This window comes from Mesoplodon mirus (assembly GCF_964341445.2).
Source record: "Mesoplodon mirus genome assembly, chromosome: 7".
In the NCBI taxonomy this organism is placed as follows: domain Eukaryota; kingdom Metazoa; phylum Chordata; class Mammalia; order Artiodactyla; family Ziphiidae; genus Mesoplodon; species Mesoplodon mirus.
This window is the reverse complement of record NC_138983.1, coordinates 86,814,786-86,829,996: the sequence shown is the minus strand read 5'-3', so window position 1 is coordinate 86,829,996 and position 15,211 is coordinate 86,814,786. Positions and strand designations below refer to the sequence as shown.

The 15,211-nt window shown below is 46.2% G+C and overlaps 1 protein-coding gene across 1 annotated transcript in view; it reads left to right on the top strand.

Annotated features, from left to right (window-relative positions):
- Positions 1 to 5,025: 5,025 nt before the first annotated feature.
- Positions 5,026 to 15,211, top strand: part of LOC309808850 (forkhead-associated domain-containing protein 1-like) — a gene marked incomplete at both ends in the record, with an annotated part of 409,265 nt that continues 399,079 nt past the window's right edge. The window contains one exon of the mRNA XM_082629422.1: positions 5,026 to 5,118. Within this exon, the coding sequence (XP_082485548.1) occupies positions 5,026 to 5,118 (93 nt within the window). The remainder of the gene's footprint in view (positions 5,119 to 15,211) is intronic.

Below are 15,211 nucleotides of genomic sequence, written 5' to 3'. Positions count from 1 at the left end.
ATCTCCCATCTCCACCCCCATCCCCAGAAGTGATGGTCCCCCAGCTTACTCTGTTTTCTCCTCCACAACAGAGAGAACTAGAGATTCGGGTGGGACGGGGGGGACCAACCTCCAGGCTTCTCGTGGTTCAGCTCCATTACCCTCCCACGCCTGACCACCCCCTCCTCAACGCACCGAGCCTAGAGCTAAGGTCAGTAGGAAGGATTCTCGAGTCTGCTCCTTCCCCGCTGTAAGACTTGGAGCTACTTCTGTGAACACTGAGCCTGTTTCCCCATCCTGGAAACGGGGCTGGGGACCTCAAGGGGGCAGGTCGGGGAGGGCTCGCAGCGCTGCAGCGGGCTGTAATTGGCCGGGTGCTGCCAGCGCACCTCCCCCTCATCCTCGGGCGCCGCGCACGCCACGCCCCTCCCCAGCTCGGCCGTCAGAATGGCGTTGCCGTGGCGACGTTCGTACAAAGGCCGGGCGGGCGCGCGGGCTGCGGGCTGTCGCCTGGAGACTCCGCGGGAGGGCGGCAGGGCGGAGGTCAGGGCTTCTTGGCAGAGGACGAGGCGTGGGCTTCTTCCTCTGGCCAGGTGAGAGCGGCGCGCGAGGAGGCGGCGGGAGGAAACCTGGGCCGGAGGAGGCCAGCCCTGCGAGGTCAAGGGTGTTGGGATAGGCAGGGGACCCGGCGCCAGCCGAGTCCGAACTCTCTGATCCAGGCTCGGGTCGCCAGGAGCACCCCAGAAAAGGTGCCCCAACACCAGCCGTTCCTTCCTAAGTGCAGCCCCTACCTCGCCCCCCAAGGGAGGCGGCACGGGAGCTTTAAGCCTCTCCTGGGCACCAGCTCTTGGATGTCCTGTGGGTATAGCTGGGATTAAGAGAGGAACCCCTGTTTCCCCTGATTTATGGACAACACCCACCCAATGGTCAGACACACACACACACACACACCCGCCCCTTACCTGAACTCCCCTTCTTTAAGGAACTTTGAGGCCACTGTAAACCTCAAAAGAAAGTTTGCTCCTATAGCCCAATTCTGAGCCATCCAAAGTGGTCGGGGGAACGCAGATGACTGAAGCCCTTTTGCTCTTTCCTGTGGCTGGTGCTCCATGGCCCTGAGTAAGAACGAATTCACAGAGCTCCACACATTCAAATTACTTTGACAGTGTTTTCACGCAAGGAAGTGATGCACAGGGCAAAATGAAGGTGGAGAAATATTGTCCAATCCAAAAGCTAAAGAGATAGAATTTAGGTTTTCCAAGGAGTCATCTAAGCTAGATACTGACAGGAAAAATGAAAGGTAGTTACTATCAAAGCTTCCTAGCCAGCTGGCTGTACTGACTTGCTTAGAGGTGCCCTTTGTATTTTCATTCACTCAGCAAGTGTTTCCCAAGCACCTACTATGTGTCAGGTTCTGCCCCCCCGCCGCCCCCTACCCTGGAGAAGGGGTAATGCACAGAACTGGCAGGAACTGCAAAGGGTCTGAGATTTGACCCTGTTTGAAAGTTAGTAAGTTAGCCTGCCCAGCTTATAGTTCCTGGCAGAAGACAAGAGACTCCTGGGCCAGAAACAAAGAACTTGATGACTCACAGCACAGCCGATGACATAACAGGCAGCAGAGCTGCATATGCACATTGGTTCCTGTTGCCCTGAAAGTCCCTCGGGGTGGTGCAGAGCAGCCAGTGTGGATGCTGTGCGCACAGTGGGTCTGTGTCCCAGGTAAGGAACTCCAAACTCAGGAAACTGCAATCTTTGAAAGGGGCTGCTAGCAAACCTGCCCAACTTTTGCCCCAGAAGGAGCCGTTATCTTTATTAGAAACATTACCTGTATCCTCCCAAGCTGTTTGCCATACAAGCATCCTCGGAAAGTGAGTGCAGGACAAAATCTTTCAATGCCTTTGCTCTGAAGATGGGTACAAACACAACATACCCATGAAGAATTGCTTCTGAACAAAATGAACACAGTTCTGGTTTTCCAGGAACATATATGTTAGTGAAAGAGAAACCAACAGCAAGCATAACTAAAGAAAGGAACAAGAACATGTCAGAGAATGATAAGTACAAGGAAGGAAACACAGCAGGGGAAAACTAGCAGGGGAATAACATGACTGAGGGTGCCTTTAGCCAGAGTGGTCCGGTGGTTGCCCCGAGGGGGGACGTCTGAGCAGAGAGAAGACCCCAGCCTTGGGGACGTCTGGGGTGAGAGCTAAAAAACAAATATGTGCATAATCCAAGTTTAAGTTTTAGATTAGTGGCTTTTCCTGTGGTTTTCCTGCAGAAGAGACATTTCTTGGAAGTTTCCATTTTAGCTTAATTAGACTTGAATGTGTTGCGTGCTAACATGGTCCTCTGCAATTGAAGATTAATAACTGAAGGCAGCAGAGCATGGTTCTTTGGGAAGAGGAAATGTCTTTTCCCCTGTATACATGACAGCGAACTTAATCAAATGTATTTCTCATTATCTGAAAGCATCAATATTTGTGGGACATCCACAGGCCTCAAAGTTTACAAATATAAACTATGCTGCTTATTTTTATTTCTCTTACCCCCAGGTAGGGTCTCGTCTTCCTTTCAGAGGATAGAATGCTGGTTTCAAGGACTTTCTTTTATTACATGTGCCAAGTGTCAGCAGACAGTGCAATTCCCCCACCCCTACTCTGCCCCACCAGCAGCAATGGAGGTTTGTACACTGGTTACATGCAAAGGCTCAGAGTTGTCACACACTTACTATTGTGTGACCTTAACTTCTCTGAGTCTCAGTTTCCTCATTTGTAAAGCGGGACAATACTGACACCTGCCTCGCAGGGTGGTTCTGAGGGTGAAAAGAGGCCATGTGTGTAAAAGGATAGCCCAGTGCCTGGCACTTAGTAGGGATTCAGTAATGGAATGATGATGGAGATGTTGATGGAAAGCAGAGCCAGACAGGAGACCCTCTACGGTCAGACCTAGAGATTTTTGTTTTTACCCACAGTTTAACAACTTCACACTTCAGTGACCTTTCAGTTGAAAAGAGACTTTGGGGACTTTCCTGGTGGCTCAGCGGTTAAGAATCCGCCTGCCAATGCAGGGGACATGGGTTCGAGCCCTGGTCCAGGAAGATCCCACATGCCTCGGAGCAACTAAGCCAGTGCACCACAACTACTGAGCCTGCACTCTAGAGCCCGCGAGCCACAACTAGGGCCCTAGTGCCGCAACTACTGAGCCCACGTGCTCCAACTACTGAAGCCTGCACACCAGGAGCCCATGCTCCACAACAGGAGAAGCCACCGCAGTGAGAAGCCTGCGCACCGTGAGGAAGAGTAGCCTCCGCTCGCCGCAACTAGAGAAAGCCCGCATGCAGCAACGAAGACCCAACACAGCCAAAAAAAAAAAAAAGGAAAAAAAAGAAAGGAGGCTATCTGTGACATGGCACTGAGATGGATCAGAATTCCAATATCATGTGAATTATCATCAACATCTTGGAACCAGCTGAAGTCACTGAAATTTTTATGTTTTAAAAAACATGTATATATGGGCTTCCCTGGTGGCACAGTGGTTGAGAGTCTGCCTGCCGATGCAGGGGACACGGGTTCATGCCCCGGTCTTGGAGGATCCCACATGCTGCGGAGCGGCTGGGCCCGTGAGCCATGGCCTCTGAGCCTGTGCGTCCGGAGCCTGTGCTCCGCAACAGGAGAGGCCACAACAGTGAGAGGCCCGCGTAACGCAAAAAAAAAAAAAAAAATTAAAATAAATAAATAAATAAATAATAAAAAACATGTATAGGGCTTCCCTGGTGGCGCAGTGGTTGAGAATCTGCCTGCTAATACAGGGCACATGGGTTCGAGCCCAGGTCTGGGAAGATCCCACGTGCCACGGAGCAACTAGGCCCGTGAGCCACAACTACTGAGCCTGCGCATCTGGAGCCTGTGCTCCACAACAAGAGAGGCCGCGATAGTGAGAGGCCCGCGCACCGCGATGAAGAGTGGCCCCCGCTTGCCACACCTAGGGAAAGCCCTCGCGCAGAAACGAAGACCCAACACAGCCAAAAATTAATAAATAAATTTTAAAACCATGTATAGGATTTACTTTGAAATGCATTAAAATATAAAATGTATAGATGGGTAGATATGTGATAAAGCAAATAGAGCAAAATGTTGATTGTAGAATCTGGTTGGTGGTTCTATAGAAGTTCACCATCCACTTCTTTCAACTTTTCTGTGTGTTTGACATTTTCCTAATAAAATGCCAGGAAAAGATACGTACAGAGTCTTGACCGTACAGCCAAGCTATAATCTTGATATTTTGTCTTTGGAAATCATTTCTTTTCAACCTAAATATATGAAGGAATGCGGTGACTTAAAAAGAAAGTATCTTCTAATGCCCATTTCCTTGATGACTGACTCTTCCACACTTTAAGAAGCTCTGTAGAAGTTGGGGTTTCTTGAGTCAAAGTTCAGAAGCCCAAGATTAATAACAGTCACAATCACAGTAGGACAAATGGGTGTTTAGTGTAGCAATCACCATTCTAGATGCTTCACATTTAATCCTCACAAAACTCTTTGGGATACAGAGTATTATTAGCCCCATTTTACAGATGAGGAAACAGAGGCATAAAGAGAGAATAAGTAAATCACCCAGAGTCACAGAGCTAGTAAGTGGTGGGTTAGTAACACTGAGTACTTGATTCTGTCAGATAACTAACCCCAAACTAAGCTTAATGGGAGGTGGAGAGTGGTTATCAGTGGAATTCAGATTTGTTTTTTTTGTTTTGTTTTGTTTTTTGCTATTGCTTTTTTGTGCTCTGAATTACATAAAGGATGTCCTCTTGTGATCAGAAGCAAGCTCATCTATGCCGGATATCACTGTTAAAAGGACAGTCTTAAAAATGTGTGGAATTATCATTGTGATCATTGTTAAATCCAGCTATCCACTCCTACCTCTGCTGACTTCTCCTGTGGACATTATGGTGTATTCCATTCATTCTAAATATGACATTGAATAATTAGAGGACTGTATTTTTCTAACAAAATTGTTTTCTGAAAACCTTTTATAGGGAAAGCAGAGAATATGAAAGCCTATCTAAAGAGTGCAGAAGGCTATTTTGTCCTGAATAAAAGCACTACGATTGGAAGGCATGAAAATTCAGACCTTGTTTTAGAGGTAAGACCTCTTCCTAGCCAGTCCCCGACCCTCCCTACCCCTCACACCACCAAAAGTCTTTACTGTTCTGTGGACTCCAGTCTCTTGTAAAGCACAGCCTCTGGCTAACAGTCCCAGCCTTCCTCGGTGTGCCACCAATAACCAATCCCGGCATGTGCTGGGTCTCCCTGGCACATGTGGTAAGAATGAGCACAGTGCAAAGTGCGATGGGCCCTGTGTCCTTTGCTGACTGTGTGTGCAGTGTCCCACCCTGATGGCGCGGTTTGGAAGGTGGGCGTAGAGCTGATGCTTGACCTTCACCTGCTCCGCGTCTGGCAGCCACGGCCACCTGAAGGGCCCAGCTTGAGCAATGGCCTCTCGCCCTTTCCAGAGCTTCTGGAGACTACGGGCCCCTCAGAGGCCTCCCCCGCCCCCGTACCTCCAAGTAGTAAATCAGGGTAAGCCCTGGGCGTGGCCTCAGCGCTCTCTCACTTCATTTCATTCCATTCTCTGAATTAGCTGTGGCTTGGTCCACAGTCCCAGCTCATTGACAGCCAAGGAAGTTGGAAGAAATTGTAAGTAAGGAATTATAAAAACAGTGGCTTTGAGCCTTTTAACAGTTTGAAAGGGATTAAAATATTGAAGCAGAAAGAGAAATGCAATGGAATCCCTTTAGGACTGTGAAAGGCAGACCACTGTCAGACTTCACTCAACAGAGTTTTTTAAACTTTATTTTGAAATAATTATAGATGCACAAATGGTAGAGAGAATGGCACGAAGCATGTGTGGAGTCCTGTGCCATTTTACCACGTGTGGATTTGGGTGTGGCCCTCAGGATATAGGAGTATTCCATCATCAGAGATGTCCCTTGTGATGCTCCTTTTATAGTCACAATTCCTCCTCCCACCATCGTCCCCACGCTCCGAAAACCACTAATCTGTTCTCCGTCTCTATAATTTTCATCATTTATCTATGACCTTTGCGATTGATTTTTTTTTTTTTTTTTTAGTCATTGTAATGCCCTTGACATCCATTTAGGTTATTAGCTTGTTCTTTTATTGCTGAGTAATAGTCCACGGTATGGACGTATCACCTATGTTTAACCATTCACTTTTTGAAGGACATTTTGTTTCCATTTGGGGCTATTACAAATAAATGTACTATAAACATTTGTATACAGGTTTTTGTGTGAACATAAGTTTTTATTTCTCTGTGATAAATGCTCAGGAGTATGATTGCATGGATTAACATATGTGTTTATATAGATTCGGTTTGTAAAGAAACTGCCAGGCTTATCCAGCATGGCTGTACCATTTTTCATTTCCACCAGCAATGTATGAGACACATCCTCACCAGCAATTAGCATAAACACTGTTTTTCATTTTAGCTGTTTTAGTTACTGGTATCTCATCATAGTCTTAACTTGCATTTCCCAAATCGATAGTGATGTTAAATGTCTTTTCATGTACGTGTTTGCCTTCTGCATATCCTCTTCAGTGAAATATCTCTTCATATCTTTTAAGTGTCTCTAATCGAATTGTTAATTTTTTTACCATTGAGTTTTGAGAATTCTTTATGTATTTTAGATATGAGTCCCTTGTCAGATAGATGGTTTGCAAATATTTTCTCCCATCCGTAGCTTGTCTTTTCATTCTCTTAGCAGAGTATTTCACAGAGCAAAAGCTTTAACTTTTGATGAAGTCCAGGTAGTTATTTTTTCTTTTATAGATCATGCTTTTAGTGTCATGTCTAAGAACATGCCACAAGGTCCCTGACCCTGAGGATTTTCTCTTATGTTTTCTTCTAAGTGTTTTATAGTTTTATGTTTAAATCTATGAACCATTTTGGGTTCACTGTCGTTTATGATGTGAGATTTAGGTCAAAGTTCATTTTTCTTGCATGTGGATATTTAGTTGTTCCAGAACCATTTGTTGAAAAGACTATCCTTTCTCCATTGAATTGCTTTTGCAAGTTTGTCAAAAATAATCTGGCCATACTTTCTATGGGGGCTACTTCTTAGTTCCCTATTATGTTTCATGGATCTATTTGTCATAATGGATCTACCATTATGAGATAGCCTTGATTACTGTCGCTATGTAAGTCTTAAATCAGGTAGAGTGATTCCTCCCACTTTTCTTTAAAAAAAATTTTTAACCTATTCTAGTTCCTTTGCCTTTCCATTTACATTTTAGTGTAAGCCTGTCTGTATATACAAAATATCATGCTGTAATTTTGATTGGAATTGTGTTTAATCGTATATAACAATGTGAGAATAATTGATATACACCTACATTGTCTTCCAATTCATGATCATGGTATATTTCTCCATTTATTCAGTGTCTCTCATGAGTGTTTTGTAGTTTTCAGCATACCAGTCCTGAACATGTTTTGTTAGATTTACACTTAAGTATATCTCTCTTTTTTTTTTTTTTGAGTGATTGTAAATGGTATTATATTTTTAATTTTGGTGTCCACATGTTCATTGACAGTATATAGAAATACAGTTGATTTTTGTATGCTTCTTGGTATCTTGGAACCTTAACTGCACTTTCTTATATAAGGGCTTTTGTAGATATCTTGGGATTTTATACATAAACAATCATGTCATCTGCAAATAAGAACAATTTTATTTCTCCTTTCAGAAAAGGAGATGTGAATGCCTTGAATCTTCTTTTCCTTGCTTTATTTCCCTGGTTAAGACTTCCAGGACTCTGCTGAACAAGAGCAGTGTATAAATCCTTATATTCACTTGTTCCTGACCTTAGGGGAAAAAAGTCAGTCTTTAACCGTTAAGTACGAGGTTAGCTGTAGGGTATTTATACATGTTCTTACCAAGTGAGAAATTTCCCCCTTTATTCCTAGTTTTCTGAGAATGTTTATTGTAAACACAACAGGTTTAAAGATAACTCCATGAACCTCCCCGTGAGATTCTCCTCCATGATATGGTCTCCCTTCAAGGACACAGAACATCTGTTCAGTGTGCAAAGTGGGAGGAAAAAGAAGAAGAAGAAGAACTGTAGTTTCTTCTTTATCCTAACAAGGCATAGATTTGGGGTAGTTTTATTTCCTGTCTGGCTAAAGTAGAGACAGAGATCTCTGTTTTGAACCGGCCTATGATATTAGAAAACTGTAGTAATTTTTAAAAGCACAGGCTTTGGAGATAGACAGAGCTGGGTTTGAATCTCATTAGGCTACTTTGTGGCTGAGTGACTTCAACCAAATTACTTAATCACTCTGAGCTCCTTTTCCCTGTCTGTAAACCTCTTACCTCACAGGGTTATTCTGAGGATTAAGTGAGAAATGCATATAAAGAGCCTGGCATGTGGTGCTCAGTGAATGACACAATGATCATTATTATGGTCTCCTAAAACAGAGACTGAGAAGAATCCTCAGAGGTGCACAGGGTTGAGATGAGGATCCACTGACATTAATAAGCCATTTGGAAAAGGGAACTAATGAGGACAGTTATTAACTAGACAGAAATTGAGTTGCATTCATTGTATATAAATAATTGACTGCTTACTGCTCCTCGGACTTAGCTTAAGAAATACGTCACTAGGCTTCCCTGGTGGCGAAGTGGTTGAGAGTCCGCCTGCCGATGCAAGGGACGTGGGTTCGTGCCCGGTCCGGGAATATCCCACATGCCGCGGAGCGGCTGGGCCCATGAGCCATGGCCGCTGAGCCAGCGTGTCCGGAGCCTGAGCTCTGCAACGGGAGAGGCCACAACAGTGAGAGGCCCGCGTACCGAAAAAAAAAAAAAAAAAAAAAAGAATTCAGGGATTTATATTACTAAAAAGTCATCATTGCATTTACCCAGAGGTTACATCTAGCAAATAAAAAAGATTGTTTTATTTGCTTGGATCAATCCTAAAGAATAGGCAGTCATGCTTCTAAAGATTTCTACTCATCAGCAAGGCTGACATGTTGTTTTGACTATTGGTATCGTAGTATTTTGACATCATTTACTCTTTCCGATAATGAAAGGTAGTTATATGCTTCTTGTTTTTAAAAATTGGGAGAAAGGAAAATATAAGGAAGAAAATAAAAGTCACTTGTAATCATTTGGCTCAGGGAAAAATCAATATTGATATTTGCAGGGTTTTACCCTCCAGACTTTTTTCTATATCCTGTAAGGAGTTTGGTTCCCTAAGGCAATAGGAAGCCTGTTTATAGCCAGGCTAGTGAGAACTGTTTCTAGTCAACAGTGATAACTGTTGCTATCACTCATTCATTGCACAGTATTTACCCAGAGCCTCAGCACCAAGCCAAGTCTAGGGGTACAGTGATGTCAGAACTGGACATGGTCCCTGCCATCAGGAAGCTGCCAGGAGAGAGAGAAATAAGTCAAATGATCCCACAAAGGTGTGACTAATTCCATTCCAACATTGGGGCTGTAAAGGAAAGGAATATGGAAGACAAGGAGGACTTAACTAGACAAAAGGAGAAGGGAATGGCATGTGCAAGGGCCCTGGGGTGGAAGAGCATATTGTGAACCCAAGGGACTGAGAGAAAACCAGGGCGTCCAGAAGTCAGAGTGGGAAGGAGGAGGGCTAAGGGACAAGTCGGCCTCCTTCATGTCACCATAAGGGTTTTGATCTTTATCTGAAAAGCAGTGGGAAGAAGGCTTGAAGGATTGTAAACAAGGGGGAGACCTGCCAGTGAACATCCCGGCTGCTGTGTGCAGGCGAGACATCAGGAGCTCTATTCACAATCTCCCCTCTCCCATTTTACATGGCTCAAAAGCCTCAGCCTTGCTCATTTCACAGCTAAACATTGCAAGTTATAATTTATATGATTTGATGTGCCTTGTAAACTGTAATCTTTAGAGTTGGATGTGGCTGTTATTTAAACTGTGCTGAGAAAGGGACTCAGTTCTTCCAGAATGAAGAAACACCAAAGCCAGTGGTTGTTGGATTTTCCACATGTTTAAGAGTGGTTGTTCAACATGAACTCCTAGGCATTCTGACCCAGTGGGTTTGGGGTAAGGCCCAGGAATCTTCACATTTATATGCTCCCCAGGTTCAGGTGGGGGGAATGGAGTCCCCTGGAGTTGGCTCCAGGACCACACTTTGAGAACCCCACCATCAGTGCTCCCTCCCTCTCCGTTCTTGATCAGCAGAACTCCTGCTTGTGTGTGTGTGTGTGTGTGTGTGTGTGTGTGTGTATTCTTTCAATAAACTTTGTTTTGAGGAAAAGAGAAGCGAAGGGTAAACAATGAAGGGCTGACTGACCCTACCCCTCCCCAGGGACTCCCCCAGTCCCACCCTGGGGAAGTCCCAGGATCCCTAGAAGACTGAGCTCTAGGACAGCCCAAGTCAGTGCAGGGCTGCAGCTACGAGGGTGGAGATGGAAGAGAAAAAGAAAGAACAGACATGACAGGGGGATGAAATGCTGGTGTCCACCCCTCACCCTCGGTGATCAGTGTCCTGCCAGCCATCTCCTTTCTCATGGGTGGAGCCATCTCTCCAGCCTGTGTCAGCCCTTCTAGCGTGGGATCTGAGGGTCGTGAAGCCAGACTGATCTCATACACACACCCCAGATCCCATCCAGCCGGATGACTCTCGTCCCTTTTCCTGGCCCCTGCCAGTTCTGGGCTCCCTCTCAGAAAAGAACCAGAGCCTACACCATAATCTTGTTTATTATTATTAAACAAGGCTGTTGGGATTCTCCTATTATTTGCATCATTTCACGGACGTGCAGGTATGTCTGCTCTGTCAAAGGACACATACAGCTGTAACTCTGATGGGCATGGCCAAATTGTCCACCAGAGGTTTCCGGATGTGGTGTCCTGCCAGCAGTGGACGCCCGTCTCCCACTCCCTCCCCAGCCTAGGGTGCTGACCCCCCATTGGATCTTCACTGATCTACGGGGTGAAGTATGGTACCTGTGTCATTTCAATTCACATTTCTCTTATTCTAAGCGAACACCTGCATTTTGAGACAGAAGGTGACAGGTGGACTCTCTGTGGGGAAATCCACGGAATGAAACAGGCCTGGGAGGGTGCACTTGCTGGCTCCCCATCTGCATCGCGCTTGTCCTCCTGCCTGGGTCGTGCTCCCATCCTCCCCCCTCACCCCCACCTCACCCCTGGCTTCTCCCCAAGTGCTCCTTGCTCTGGGGGTTCACCTGTCTGGTCTCACCAGTCCTCAGGGACTGTTTTGTCCCCTGTTTGGGAACTGGCGGCTGATTTCATTGGTCAGTACCCAGCACAGCAATTGATGGGACTAGTTTCTCACCAGCAGATGGAGGGCTTCCAAGAGGAAAAAGTTCAGAGGAAAGGGCTAGATCGTGATCTCATTTTTCTCATTTTTTTTATTGTGGTAAGATATGCATAACATAAAATTTACCATCTTAACCACTTTTATTAAGTGTGCAGTTCAGTGGCATTAAATATATTCACACTGTTGTGCAGCCATCACCCCCATCCATCTCCAGAACTCTTTGAATCTTGCAGAACTGAAACTGCACCCATGAAACAACAACTCCCCTTGTCCCCCCATCCCAGCCCCCAGCAACCACCGTTCTGCTTTCTGTCTCTATGACCTTGGCTACTCTGGGTATCTCATATAAGTAGAATCATAACAGTATTTGTCTTTTCATGACTGGCTTCTTTCACTGAGTATAATATCCTTTCACTGAGTATAATGTCCATGTTCATCCATGCTGTAGCATGTGTCCGAATTTCCTTCCTTTTTTAAGGCTGAATAATATTCCATTGTGTGGATTCACCACATTTTGTTTATTCATTCATCTACTGATGGACACTTGGGTTGTTTCCACCTTTTGGCTGTTGCAAACAATGCTATGAACATGGGTGTATAAATATCTCTTCAAGCCCCTGCTTTCAGTTCTTTGGGATATATACCCAAAAGTAGACTTGCTGGATCATATGATAATTTTATTTTTAATTGTTTGAGGAACTGCCATGCTGTTTTCCATAGTGGCTGCATCAAGTTACATTCTCACAACAGGGCACAAGGGTTCCACTTTCCCTGAGTCCTAACCAACACTTGTTATTTCCCTTTTTTTTTATATACTAGCCATTCTGATGGATGTGAGATGAAAGAAAGATCATAATCTTTTGAATAGCATACATAATACAAAGAGCTACAGCATACATTTCTGGACTACTTACTGTATCTCACATGGCTTTATACATCATCTATGTATGTTCTGTATATATATTTATAGAATTATATCCACAAAACAAATCCTGTGCGGGTGAGAACTACTATTATCATTATTATCCTCATTTGATGACATGGACATGGGACTCAGAAAGGTTAAGGAACTGGCCCAAATCACACAGCTAGACGGGGGAGGTGGGGCTGAGTTTCAGACTGAGCTGACTCAAGCTTCTAAAAACAGAAGCTTCACTTTTTGAGTGTAAATTTAGCTTTGGGAACATCTAATATCTAAATTGGAAATTCTCAGTTAACTGAGATAACAAGATAATTGACTAAGCTAGGGAAATTCCACCCTGTGGAATGGAGAATGGGGGTTGTCAGTGAAATGTGAGATCAATGTTCTTGTGATCCTCATTCATGCAACAGACTGAGGTGGTGCCATCTAGGGGGGGATTTGGGTAAAGAGGAAACGTTGACCTGGTGCTTTCCCAGGAAGAGGAGCATTGGGGCTGTTAAGTGGGGGCCCAGCAAGAAACACCACTTATCTCTCCAATCCAGCCAGAGTAAGTTCTCTGCTTATAAGGACTGGTGGAGTTCAATTAGTCCCACCTGGATAACCCAGGATAGTCTCCCACTTTTTAAAAAATTTTTAAAAAGTTTTTGGCTGGGTTTGGTCTTCGTTGCTGAGCACAGGCTTTCTCTAGTTGCAGCGAGCGAGGGTTACTCTTTGTTGCGGTGCACCTGCTTCTCATTGCAGTGGCTTCTCTTGTTGTGGAGCACAGGCTCTAGGCACGCGGATTCAGTAGTTGTGGCACGTGGGCTCAGTAGTTGTGGCTCGTGGGCTCTGGAGCGCAGGCTCGGTAGTTGTGGCACACGGGCTTCGTTGCTCCATGGCATGTGGGATCTTCCCGGACCAGGGCTCGAACCCGTGTCTCTTGCATTGGCAGGCGGATTCTTAACCACTGCAACACCAGGGAAGTCCTTAGTCTCCCTCTTTTAAGAGCACTGATTAGTAACCTTGACATCGGCACAGTCCCTTTGGCCACGTCATGGAGCATATTCCCAGGTTCTGGGGATCAGGGCATGGGCATCTTTGGGAGACCATTCTGCCCACCACATTAATACTACCACCTGACTGGACCGTTGCTTTGGGACTGGTCTGAGAGCTTTCTGGAAGAATCAGTAGGATCAATGCCACAGGCCACGGAGAAAGATGGCTGGATGAGCTGGCAGGTGATAATACCGTTACCAAGAGGGGAGGAAGCAGGACTGGTTGAGTGAGCACCTCAACATCCCGGAAGCAGCCAGGCAGTTTGGGGTCTGGAGATGAACCAGGGGTTGGAAATACACACCTGCGAATCGAGGGGGTGGCACAGTGGCCCCAGCCCATGGACAGAGTGCGGAGGAAACGGACATCTGAGGGGAGAGGAGCCCGGCGTGGAGACCTGGAAGCAGTCAGAGAGGTGAGGGAGCCAGAGAGCTGCTGCCAGGCTGAGGGTATTCATCACAGAGACAGCTTGCTTTGTGCCAGGTACTGTTCTTTTCACTCTCGAGTGTATTAACTCATTTCATCCTTAGGAGGTTAATGTTGTTTGCCCCACTTTACAGATGAGGGCGTTGAGGCACAGATAGGCTGAGTATCCTGCCTGAGGTCACAGAGGGAGGCTGGGGCACTGGGCACCACGCTCGGGCAGTCTGATTTCAGGACCAGCCTCTCCTGAGGCCTTGCCGGTCCACAGGGCTCTCCCGGGGAGACCGGGGAGGAAGGATCCAGCTGACGGGGAAGCAGAGAAGCTTCTTCTTTCCTTCCAATCCCAGACCCGTCGTCTCACCAGTGCCTGGCCGTTTCCTCATATCCTTATTCTTTTGAAAACCCCATTTTTTTTTTTTACTATTTCTGCACTACATCCCTTTCTGGAGGCAGTGGGGGGATGGGGCTGGGGGATGGGATAGCCTAGAACCAAAAGGTTAAAAGAAATAGATAAAACACACACACACAAACACACACACACAAGTTAATTTCAAAAATGTTATCCCACTCCTTTGAACATGTCACCAAGCAGTACCTTTTGTCAATCCTACGAAGCCCAGCTTATCAAACTCATTTTTGCTGCTCAGGGAGCAACCAAAGAGAAGCAAAGAACCGTGCCCCAGGCTGCACAGCTGGAAGGTAGCAGAGGTGGGACTTGAACTCAAGGCTTTCTAACTCCAGAGCCCATCCTCTTGCTCATAATAGAGAACATTTCCCATTTGCCCTATGTTCTCTTCTAAGTGCTTTAGTATGTATTATATCATTTATACGTCAGCAGTAGCTTATAAGACTGTCCTTTTGTTACCTTACAGATGAGGAAGCTGAGGTATCACTTGCCCAAGGTCACCCTGCTAGGAAGTAGGAGAGCTGGACTCGAGCCCAGTCTAATAACCACCACGTTGCCCTGCTCCCCCAACCCCTGAACCACCAGGCCACGTGCCTCTCTCTGACAACTGTGTCACATGTCACAGGGAGGCCGAGAGCCCGAGGAGGCCCCCGAGGGCAATGGCAGTGGGTTGAGGACCCAGTGGGAGAGGACCCTCTTGAAGCCATTTGACAATAAAGGAAAGGAAGGGGGAAGGGGCGGTGTTTCCAGGCCGAGGGGGTGGTGAGCACGTTCACAGGTTAGACGGAAGTTATACTGTCAAGGTGAGGATGCAGAAGAGGAGATGGTTGAGGAGAGGGACCAGACCAGGGTGGGATGAAGGCAGGACCACCCGGAGGCCCTTGGCAGCTAAGAGAAGCCTTGAAGGTCCCATCTAGGAGCTTCTCCATGCCTGGGAAGTCCAGGTCCTGGCAGGGAGCTGAAGGCACATTCACAGGGGTGTGGAGTGATGGAGGGGAGTTTCCTGAAGGGACTCCATAGGGAGTGGGCAGGGCTCAGAGAAACCTCAAATGATAGTGCAGGGCCCAGAGCTAGTATGAGTGAGGACTGTTCCCACCCCCAGAGCTGAGG